At 43.1% G+C, this 12066-nt stretch overlaps 1 protein-coding gene across 6 annotated transcripts in view; it reads right to left on the minus strand.

Annotated features, from left to right (window-relative positions):
• Positions 1 to 12066, minus strand: part of kdm6a (lysine (K)-specific demethylase 6A) — an 84547-nt gene that overhangs the window by 45424 nt on the left and 27057 nt on the right. For 4 of the 6 annotated variants that reach the window (XM_064310356.1, XM_064310355.1, XM_064310352.1 and 1 more), the window contains exons 5-6: positions 7259 to 7317; positions 1296 to 1340 (exon numbers count right to left, since the gene is read on the minus strand). In XM_064310356.1, coding sequence (XP_064166426.1) covers positions 1296 to 1340; positions 7259 to 7317 — 104 coding nt within the window. The remainder of the gene's footprint in view (positions 1 to 1295; positions 1341 to 7258; positions 7318 to 12066) is intronic. The other 2 variants (XM_064310357.1, XM_064310354.1) reach the window with 1 other exon arrangement.

A 12066-nucleotide genomic window follows, 5' to 3' on the forward strand; every position in this document is an offset into this window, starting at 1 on the left:
CAGCAATACAAGCACGCTTGTTCTGAACAAACTTGGGAGAGTCCTGTAAAAACTTTTGAGAGTCCTGTAAAAATTGGCTGGAGTGTCTCTTTAAGCCCCAGGCCCCGGACACTCTCCCACAGTGCCAGAGACCAGAGGCCCCGCTGCAGCCTAGTAACGGCATTCCAAAGCCTGACTCCGCCCCTTCGGCCTTGAAGTCTCCGGCGTTGTCATGCTGCCAAGTTTACATAGCAGCACTCATTCTGGGTGGCGAGTTCCTGGTGGGGGCGGGGGAGCCTAATGGGAGGGGGGGGGGGGGAGCGGGGTCATTTAAGTTCTTCTCCAAGCATATGGAGACAGAGCTCATGCACTGCTCAGGAAGAGGAAGAGAAGAATACGAAAAATTACAGGCCAGGAAGAGGAAGGGGAAGAGAAGAATACGAAACATTATGGGTAACTGTACCATAACTACTAATGTACTATAGTATATATCAGCAAAAGCACAAGCCTGGTATTATAGACGATGCTTACAGAAATCGTTGTTTTTAAAAAAATCTTTTGTGGTGAATGAACTGAATGACCATCTTAGAGCTTTGAAATGCACTCTAATGCTTTACTCTTCACGCACATACGCAGGCACACACACACATGCCCTATTGCGCATCAGGCCAAAAGATATCAAACGGAGTAATAATGAGCCAATGAAAACTCCCGCTCGTGGCAGGTCGGTTACCTTGACAACAATCTACAGTCTGGTTTGTCTAGTTTCCAGCTTTTCGGACTTCAATCCTCGCTACCCTGTCTGTGAAAGCCACACACGCACAATGACTCAGGACAGCGTCCCTCAGACCGATGGTCAAACAGCCCACGTGTAGCCTGCGCGCGCGCGGCATTGGAACTGTTGACTTTCGAAGCCGATGAAACGAAAGAGGGCGAGCTTGAAAGAGCATGCAAGACGACAGCACAGGAAAATCAGCACATTTCAGTGGAGAATTCAGAAGCAAGGTAGACTGCTGCAGCTCTTCAGCAACAAAAAAGCACTTCAGACCAACTTCAGACTACAAATTCAAATACAGTTGTAGTGTCTTTGTAACTTTGTGTTTCATGTCAGGTCCCCACCCCCCCACCCCCTTGCAAGAGAGATTTCGATCTCAATGGGGTTTAATAAAAAATGTTTTTTTTTTGTTGTTTTTTAAATGATGTCAACATTATATTTGGGATCCAGGTGCACTAGACCCTTGCTACTGCTCAGGAGCATCCTCAAGAGCAGCCTTAAAAATGTACCAGCTTCCCGGGCATCAGCACGGCGTGCCTACCTTCTCTGTCCTGAGTGGGCATCAGCTGAGGAGGGCTGCACTGGCCTAGACAGGGGAAGAGGGAACCTACAGTAGTAAATTCCAGGAAATGCAGCAGGCAACCTTCCTCTCCAAAACCTCAAAGCATCAATTTGCCATCATTTAATTTAACAGCTGGGCAATGTACAACAATATCAGGGGCCAGCTACACAACGCTTACATTCTTACACATCATATCTTACATTTACAGGGCAGAGGCTAAACTTTTTGGGGAAGCTGATCCAACTGTCATTCAGTCTGACCCTAAATAGCTGACCTTTTTCCCTCCTTTATGAAAGGTTTACACCGGTGTCTGTAAAAAAGGACGTGCTAGAAAAACTCTGGCAGTAGCCAACACCACACAGTACACCACCTGTCGAAGAGTTTAAAACTATATCTAGGGATACAAATAAAAATACAAAAACAATTTGTTGACCCACTTCTAAGATTATCTATAATGTCTCAAAACATCATAAATCATGATTTATACCACTATCTATAACTATATGTAGCCTATATAGTTGTATGAAGTGAATTCACAACCAAAGTAAAACAAAAAAGCACATAAAAGCACATTTACTCCCAGTCACATCTTATCTGACACCATTTACAGCGACAACCAATCCCAACACAGTTCTAAAAAAAACCCCTGTAACGACTGCATTTATTTACGTAAAGAGAATGACATTTAAGTAAAAAACAACTTAATAAATAAATAAATGAGATGAAGCTTTGGTTCAGCTGTGGCCAGCCTTGCCCAGCAGGGCACGCTGATGATTAATCCTATGAAGTGCTGCTTCAAATGTTTGCAGAAACAGATGCTATTTTACCAAAAAAGCACTTGACTTCAGAATTTTTAAAGGGATGGCATTTTGCAGCGATAAAATGCTGCTGCTTTAGGCGGATGTGGGGCCCTTCAGTAAACAACCGACGAAACGGGCAAATGCTCTTTAAGTGTAAGCCCAAAAATGAATAACTTTCTGAGCCCAGTGCACCAAATTATGGTAGCCTGCTTTAATTAGCATCCAACATAGATAGAGATTGGGTTGTTCAAATTCTGTATTTGCATTTTGACAAAGTAATGATGTAATGTGTGTGAGCTGGAACCAACAGAAATTGGGATGCTACTTCATGTTTAATGGTCCATAATCTTCCATTTATCAAATACTCTAACACACGGACAATGGTGTAACATTAATGGGTTGTTTGCGACCAATTGTTGCTAAAACCAAGCTACATTCTTCCGTCACTTTAAACCAAGGAGAACACAAATTAGGCCCCGGTACGTATCGCCTCACCTGATACAAACGACACTTCGCCCCATACGAGGCCTAGCCCAAACCATGAAAAACAGCCCCAGACAAAGGGGTGGCCAGACGCTTTTGATTGTACATTGTACACTCATCCCGCTGCAGTTCCGGTTTCGCTAGCCCTTTTGCATTAGCACAGATTGCAGTATGCATGAGCCTCTAAGCTACACCTACATATCCGCAGTAGAGCACCATAAAGAGGTGACTAAGTTCATTGGGCTGAACATGAAAAACTAACATAACATATCAGTGACACAAACACTGTAACCAATGGCAACGATATCTACTTTGACACAAGTAACCAACATTGATTTCTGCCGTTAAAGCTCCGCACCACTACCAGCTTCGAAGAAAGACGTTCATCACGAATATGCAAATCTAAGCCTTTTACAGCGCCGACGTATTCAGTGACATTGAGAAGTCGCAGCAGCCCCACGGATCGATAAAGCCTGTGCTCAGTGTTACAGCGGGAGTTACACAAAAGACGGTGCACAACGACTTCTGACTGCGTAGCGAGAAATAAGTTACTGCTGCAGAAAACCGGCACTGGAAAGTGTACACGATACAGAGAGGGGAGTAAACACGCAGAAATAAACTCTCGCTTCCAATGTCCTTATTTAACTTTCTCGACTTCACGGCAAGCAAAGCAACGGTTTCGCAGCCGCCGAAGTGAGAATTCCTGAGACACAAGTGCAAGTAAGGACAACTGAATATATCAAACCCATCACGGGCATTTGCAATATTTCTTTCTTTCTTTTCTTTTTTTTTTCTCTTTAGGGTGAAAATTGTTTGCTCAAAAATGACGTGCCCCACCCAAAAAAACCAAACCGCAATTGATAAAATGCGAAAAACACTCTCTGGAGTTCTGCCAAATTCTCCTTCTTGAAGGTTAAGCAGTGATATGCCCAAGATAACAAATCCTTCGTTTTTTTTGGCATTTAATCAGATCTCCTGTAAGTGCCACCTCACCACTTTACCCCCCCCCCCCGCCCCCGCAGCTATGAGGGGAGGGGAGACATAAACGACAATGAAATAGTTATGACAGAACACTGTACTCGGCGTAGGTCTATACTCAATCTAACCAGTTTTCTGCTCTAAATTGCTTTGCCTTTTCTTTGAAAAATTGCCTTAAAAAATTATTTTTAATGGATGGAACATGAGTGTCAATAAGAATAAATGCTAAAAATGTATTTATTAACATTCGGTGTGTGATTTAACAATAACAAACAAGCAAAACAGCGGTTAAAATTTACGAAAAAAAGAAAAACACGGCCCAAAAAACATAGACATAGAACGCAGACTACGCGGTAAAACCACACATATGACCGCCTATACAGAGAGAAAGCAAATGAGACCCATCTGGACTTTCTACGGGAAAGCAGAGGCTAACCGCAAACTCTGCTAGCATGGACAGCAAGCCCTTTCACACAGCCTTGCCAGAGAGATGTGCAGTCACATGAAAAGTTAGCTCTCACAAGGAAAACAACAGCCAAACTATTACAAGGTGTGTCAGACTCAGCTAACATCCCATTGCATTTTAGAATCAAGCAAATGCTTTTATTCAGATAAAATTCCAGATTACAACGTTCGCTAAAAAAACCCATTTATACAAGCTAGAGCCCGACCGATATATCGGTTTGGCCGATATATCGGCCATTATTTGACTTTTTTGACGACATCGGGATCGGTAGTTATGCAGCCGATGTGTCCCGATTTTTAAATAAGTATAATAAACAAAAAAAAAACATTGATTATTTATCTGTACTTGTCTGTTCGAACGTTGTAATTGCTATTTACTAGAATTATCCAGTATAGGGAGCGCTAATACAAGTGTGAACTGCAGCAGCTGACGCGCTACTTTTGTAATAAGACGTTTGTCACTCGTGCCTCATCCAATATTCTCCACCGCAAGACTTGTCTGCACAGATTCGATTGCCGAAATAAAGGTATGTATATTTAGTGAAAGTTTTTAATTAAATGCGTTTATACGACCACTATATGTTTATCAATCCTCATTATCAAGCGAGCGAGCTAGCTAACATATTTGGTTCACTTTAGCAAGCTAGCTGGCTAGCAAGCCTTTATGAAGTGGCAGTGAGCACATAAGCAGCGTAGGATCTACATTTCCAGAGGACATCGCTGTATTCTCAAATAAATAACCAGCCAAAATAAAATGGTGATTGAATGCATCACACATTCGTTTTCTTATCTGAGATATTAGCTACTATATGATGCTGTGTCGATAGCCAACGCGTTATTGCAAGCGAGTGTGTCATCTAGTCACACGTCATCGTAACAAGCTAACCAGACAGTAAAAACGCCGATAAAACACTTCTAACGTGGATCATTTTAAGCCATGTTATCTAGCTTTGTCGTGATAACATGAGAGAAGGATTGCTGTTGGAGAAGTGAATCAACCAACAGTTAGCGCGGGTAACCTGCACGAAAGCGCATTGTAGTTTTTTCACGTATTTCATCCAGTCAATTTAATTTCATCTAACGTTACACATGATTCACTCATTAGCTCCGCTAGATAATGTCTTACTCTTGTAGTAGAAATAAAATAAGAAAATATAATTCATTTAACTTACTGAGAATATATAATAAGAAATAATGAGGCTGTGTCAATAGCTAATGCGTTATTGCAAGCGAGTGTCAGAGCGCATTGTAGTTATTTTCACCACCAAATTCCTATGGACAGGGAAGCTCGCTAGATAAAGTCTTACTCTTTGAGATCATGTAGTAGGAATAAAATAAGAAAATAATAATATAACAATAATAACAACAAATTAATAACAACAACAATAATAATAACATTTATAAAAATAAATGTTTGAAACTGGAAAACTGATTTTTTTAAATTAATTTTTTGTAGATGGCTGGAAAAGAAAGGAGTAAAAGCAAGGTGTGGAGTTATTTTGATTTCACACACTTAAAGATGGTGTTTATATATATATATATATATATATATATATTTAATTTAATATAATCTTTTACATTTTTTAATCTAAAAAGTTCTTTGTGTGTTTATTTTTATTTGTTTGCTTACAAGTTAAATGTTCTTAAATATAGAAACTTTAATAAAATATACGTTTTTCAAATTGATTTGAAAATGTTGCAATTTTTGACAAAATATTGGTCAAAACATCGGTAATCGGTGGGCTAGGACTCTCCAAAATCGAGATCGGCATCGGACCCAAAAATCTGGCATCGGTCGGGCTCTAATACAAGCTGGATATTTTACTGGATCAACTGTTGTTAAGTGCCTTGGCTTAAGGAAACAATGTCAGTGCCCCAGTCGAAACCAAGATCAAAGTTTCTCAACCATTATACTACACTGCAGCTAACATAGCTAACCCTTTTTCACAGCTACACTGCAGCTAACACAGCCAACCGGTTTTCACAGCTAACATAGCTAACCCAATTTCATGTTCTGAAAATGTAACGGACACAAAACTATGCATGTACAAATGTTCTAAACAAAGAATAAAGGTTCCATTTTAGCATCATGGGACCAATTTAAGGTTAACTGATACCTATTGGCCCCACTAATGGATAACCATGTGAGCCAAAGCACATACTTTTATGAGACAAGAGATGGTAATCGGCCCAGATGACATGCTCCGCGGAGAAGGGAAAATATGCTACAATATGCCATTCATGTTCAGATGAAACAAAAGCCAAAACTATGCCACATTCACATGCTTCCTATGAAGTCTCATTTATGGACATGTGTGAAAATTAGGTCTTTATATTTTGCAGGGGAACCTAAAAAGCAAACAGGCTAATGACTAAAAAGCCAACAGAGGGAATAACCGCATTTGAATATGCAAAGTGTGCATTCATAAATTGAATTTCTGGTGTCCCTTGGGATTGAGGGCTTGTGAAACGCTGAACTGCCGTTTACCCAACCTGAACGCGTTGCGCAAGACCTGCAAGCCGTCACGCTTGGGAGGATTCGATGAGAAGGCGATGACATTCGAGAGAGTTATTAATCTAAGAAACTCATCACAGGATTGAGCGAAAATAAAAATGCAAAGATCTGTAGGAGGCGTGTCTTCTCTGAGGCACTGTTTCAGTGTCACGTTTCTGCATGCCGATTCTACTCTGTGCTGTCAGCGAATGCTGGGTGGCAGTGCAGTACAATGGGTAAGGAACTGGCCTTGTAACCTAAAGGTCACGGGTTTGATTCCCACCACCATTGTACCCTTGAGCACGGTACTTAAAACTGCATTGCTTCAGTATCTATCCAGCTGTATAAATGGATGCAATGTAAATTCTCTGAAAAAGATGTTTAAGTCGCTCTGGATAAAAGCATCTGCTAAACGCCTGTAATGTAATATAATGTTAATTTCACAGGAATCAAATAAAGCATCTGGATCCTGGTTAAATTTAGGAGCATACAGACTTCAAAATGTCCACCGCAATGCAACCAAATGACAGCATATGGGAAGGAAAAAGTATCTGGTCATCTTGACTGGCACCCAAGTGCCTTGCATGAGTTCTTATGACTTTTGCATGGTTTGCATGATAATTTTGCAATAAACCCCCTCTCTTCCTTGATTGGCATGCTCCGATAAACAAAAAGTGTTCATGCACAATAGTCAGTCAAACTGCAGATGGGAGTGTACTTACCACTGAAATGCATTGTAATAGAAGTAAACCATACCGAGGCCGTATAGAAAGGCAGCATTCTGCAAGAAGCAAGAGAAGGGACATGTTAGAAAGACTACCAAAAAAACTAAATGAATAAATAAACAAAACACTGCATTTTACACAACCACATTTAAAACGTTAAAATGATGATTTTCATTTGGCTAACTACACTTCCACCGCAAGGGGAAGTGACTGACACCAGGGAAGTGGTCAAATTGCAGTGAAGCATCTCTGCACGAAAACGTTCACAGCAGTGTCCATTGGAAACCCACAGTCACTCACAGTGTGTGCGTTTTGGGTCATGTGACGCGACACCGAAGCGTGTGTGACACGTTAAGGCGGCGGGGGAGTTTTCTGGAAGTCGAGGGCTCCTCCGTGGGCCAAGAGAACTCAGGCGCACCTGCAGAAAGCAGGGAGGCGCACCTGGAAAGAGCGCCAAAAAACCCCCAGGCACAGCGAGCGGTCAGGTACGCCGGCGCGTTTATCTCTTCAGCGATCGCTGGGAACGGATCCAGCCCCGATAACACGACGAGCACTCAACAGGATTAAAACAAAGCCGGTTACCCTACAGACACGCAACTGGCAGAAATAAATCAGCACCACCGTCGCTCCTGTCTCCCGGGCAATGGGCTGCCATAAATCAAGCGCCCGCAACGTTTTGCAACCAGAAATGTGTTGAAACAAGCACGGCAGGGCTGTAAATAAAATGTTATATACGGCTGCAAAATGTTAATAAATCATACGGATGAAAAGAATGAATGGAAGGTCTCTGCCCCCCATAAACGTGTGACCAAACATGGGGCTGGTCAGCACGCCGCTTGGAAAAGGAGGTAAGGAGAAAATCACCGCTTGGAAAAGTTTGATGATTAATATGGATATGTACAGATATATACTCAGATTAGTCAAAACGCTGTGAAGTACACACGCTGGTGTTTCTCCAGAGGTTCCACAGTAAAATCGAACACACTGTCCTTAAATTTTTTTTTTTTTTTTTTTTAATGCCAGCTGCACATTGGAGAGCACACTGCTCCAGATGCCGCTGGCTAACATCCAATCAGAGGAAAAACAGCACTTCATCCCATTGCCACTCCATCTTCAGCTCTGTTGTTTTTGGCTTTCAAACAGCAGGTAAAACGGGGGGAACGGAGAAAAGCAATTAACACAAATTCGAAGTAATAAAGGAGACAAATTAAGGACAATATTGCGAAGAAAATTAGAAAAGAATCATCAAAGCAATCGAAGTTCGCTCTGATTTCCACCGAGAATCCGACAGCATTTCGTGCTGCGATCGACGAATCAGACGCGGGCCTGCATCGGTGAACAAGACATTTCCATGACAACATCAAAAGGCAGGTCTATGGCTTGAAACCTGAAACGTCAAACGCCAGAAACTCTGATGTAAACTAACCACAGGAGCTAACCACCGAGGTCTGGCCCCGCCTACAGAACGCAGTCCGTGACTCAAAGCTAAAAGCCGCAGGGACATCGCTCGACCGCAGCGCTCACAATCCTCACCCTGAGCCCCGAGGCGGTTCCTACACAGCCAACACTGTGAGAGATGCCTTCAAAAACAACACATCCAGGCATGAATCCGCTGTTTGGACAACAACAACCCCGCTGCAATATGCATGGCAGAGTAAGCAGTGCACAACGTTACATTGCATGAGTCCGGGGTGCGGAATAAAGCAAGTGTTTATGCTATATAAGTGGATAAATGTGCACAGCAGTATTAAACACAAACATTAGTGAAAATGGACAGGTGTCAGTCCAACAGCAAGAGAGCAATGGAAGCGTAAACCCGTGGCCATTTTCACATCTCCATCTGTTTAAATGTCTCTTCCACTGTGAGGCTCTGGGTTTGCTAATGTTTTTCTAACGTTAAATGAAGACTGTGGAGGGGAAAATACCATAATTTTTGGCCATACAAACACCTTGGTCAGTACATCTCACTTTGAAACTTATCATCAGGCAACGCTAATTCAGAAAAAGTCTGCTGTGAAGACAACAGCAGGGAAAGCAAACCTTTACAGGATTTATCCTAATTCATCAAACTGCAGTTCATCAGTCGCCTCCTAATTTCGCCCTCAGGGAGAAAGTGCCATGTCTGAGGCGAGCCTCCGACCCTGCATCATCAGCAGAGAAATAAATCCAGCGTGTGGCGTCTCCTCTGCAGAGACGTCCCTGTCGCAGGCAGGCACGCGCAGATTCATCTCCAACCCCTAGGTGTCACTGTTCGTAGAGCGCGAGGCCAGTCTCCTCCTCTGTGCTCCAGCAGGCAGCACCAGGCTGCAGTTCCATGCACTACATTTAAATTTCAGCATTTAGCACAAGGTCTGACCTGACCTGAGACTAACACAGATTCATCTTTTATTTTACATACAGCCCATTCATAGCTGGATATTTACTGAAGCTGTTCAAGGTAAGTGCCCAGCTGAATGGTACAATGGCAGTGCCAAAGCTAGTATTCTAACCCACAACCCTTCAGCTAAAAACCCAAGTCTGTAAACGCTACAACACACTGCCTCCGTGTACACACACTCATAATTCCACAGAAGCTTGCAGAGTCAACACAAAATACAAGGGGGGTGAGGGTTAACCCACTCTGAAATGGCAAAAAAAAACGTATTGTGAAAGTCCCATCAATGCAAAGAGAGGTTCTAGCACACTCGTGGGATAAGGATTACACAGTTAATGTATGTTTGAGTCCTAGCACATGAGGTAGATGATTAAACAACAGTAATGAAAGAACATCTATGCAAAGAATATTTCATCTATGGATGTAAACAAACAGGAATATAACCAGTTAACCAAAGTGTTGAAGCATTCTGTGCAACGGGCATAATTCCCTCAACGCATAATGTCCTCCATCTCACCTTTGAAAACAGTCTGATGTTCCAGCCTACTACTAAACACGTTTTACTGTACATTAGACTGATAGGTAACCAAATTCATTTTAGGGAACGGCATGCCAACTAGATTGTGAACATGAAATACCTGCCAGGTATGCCCTGAGAATCCGTTATCTGTGCTGCACAGCGGTGAAATTAAACTTAACCGGCTTCAACAGACAAACTGGGAAACATGGGAAACCCTCCACTGCACACAGGAAAATGGGTATAAACCACACACACAACAGGCACTTCAAAGGTCCACTTTCAGAGGCGCAGGTGCAGCTATGTGAGGTGCTGTATGTGCAATCTTACGCAACCCTTACGCATTCAGAATCCAGGAGGGAAAAGGGGGGGACATGCGTTTATTTTTAGCTGATATCACTCACCATCAGTTATATCTAATCACTTCATTAAAGAAAGCTTTTCACTGCCAGCAGCGGGAGATTATCTATCCGCCAACTGCAGATTTAAAAAAAAATTTTTTTTTTATCTACCACGCTCATGTTTCCTGTGCTATATTTCTGCCAAAGCTAACTAGCGGAGCCTCCTCCAATGGCATAATTCACAGCCCTCGTAACGGCCCTGCACCAATCAGTGACATGTGGACCGGCTGCAAACCTGTTTGCACCAGCTTACCAGGAGCAGGAAGAGGAAGTGGGTCTGCTAGACCACGGGAACCTGGATGTTAGCAGTCAGACTAACGGCAGACCTGTCCTCGGCTGACTGTTTGAGCGAGACCCCTCAGTCAGGTTTTTAGGGCATAGATTATTATGAGGTACAGGTAAGATACACCTGGCTTAGAACTGTACGAGTCTGGGAGAAGCAGAGTTCACCACATGAACATCTACTGCATTTCAACAAAACCTTTTCAGGCAAATGTTTGTGTCAAGATCGACTAAAAAAAACACAGATCACTGGATTGTTGCCATGACAAGCATATCAACTTTATTGTGATGTGTGAAGTTCCAACACGCAAAGAATGTCCCCCCCAAGCCCGTTCCATCACCCCACATGTTACAAAATAAGGAACTATTGTCGCATTGAGATGGAGAACTAGCTCATACAGATAGAACCGTAAGTTTTAAAGCTCCCAAACAGTATATCGTGTGATCAGGCTGACTGAAAATTTCCCCGTAGAAAAACTGAATGAATGCAAATAAACCCACTCCGGCCCTGTGAGTTAAGGGGATAGCGTTGATGTTTCAGGGTGGTACGCAAACCCTGTTTGTTTGTTTTTCTTGATTAACAGCAAAGCAATTCATTATTCGGCTAATGAATAGCTTTATTAATCAAGAAAAACACACAAACGGGTTTGGCGTAACACCCCACAGCGTCAGTGCTTAAACGCCATTTGGTGGCTTTAAAAGGCTCTTGATCAGTGGAGAAGTTGGCAGCACCGGCCCATTGCAACAGATGCCAACGCCCTTCTGCGAAACACTTGGAAAGACGGCAAAGCAGCCACGCTCAAATTAGCTCGAATAATTAAAACCGCATACATCACCAACGGTCTGACTTTCCAGTCGTACGCACCATCCCAGCAGCCCGTTATGCAGCAGAACACACAGGTACTCCCAACTGAGATAGAGGTGCATGTGTGAATGTGTGTGCACACACGTAGGTGCATGTGCGCACCTGGCCGCTTGGGGGTGAGAGTGTGTGTGTGTGTGCGCACGCGCGTGTGCATGTGTGTGTGTAGGTGCATGTGCGCATCTGGCAGCTTGGGTGTGGGCACGCGCATGAGTGTGTGTGTGTGTGTGAGAGAGAGTGCGCGTGTGTGTGTGGTGTGGTGGTGTGTGGAGGGTCGGCGGTGGTGGTGCGCGCGAGCAGGCAGGTGAAGCGTGATCCTGTGTATGGTAATCAGCCTCTGAGCCGAACACTGGTAGGAGTAAACACTGA

The sequence above is a fragment of the Anguilla rostrata genome, chromosome 15, assembly GCF_018555375.3.
Source record: "Anguilla rostrata isolate EN2019 chromosome 15, ASM1855537v3, whole genome shotgun sequence".
NCBI classification, from domain to species: Eukaryota; Metazoa; Chordata; class Actinopteri; order Anguilliformes; family Anguillidae; genus Anguilla; species Anguilla rostrata.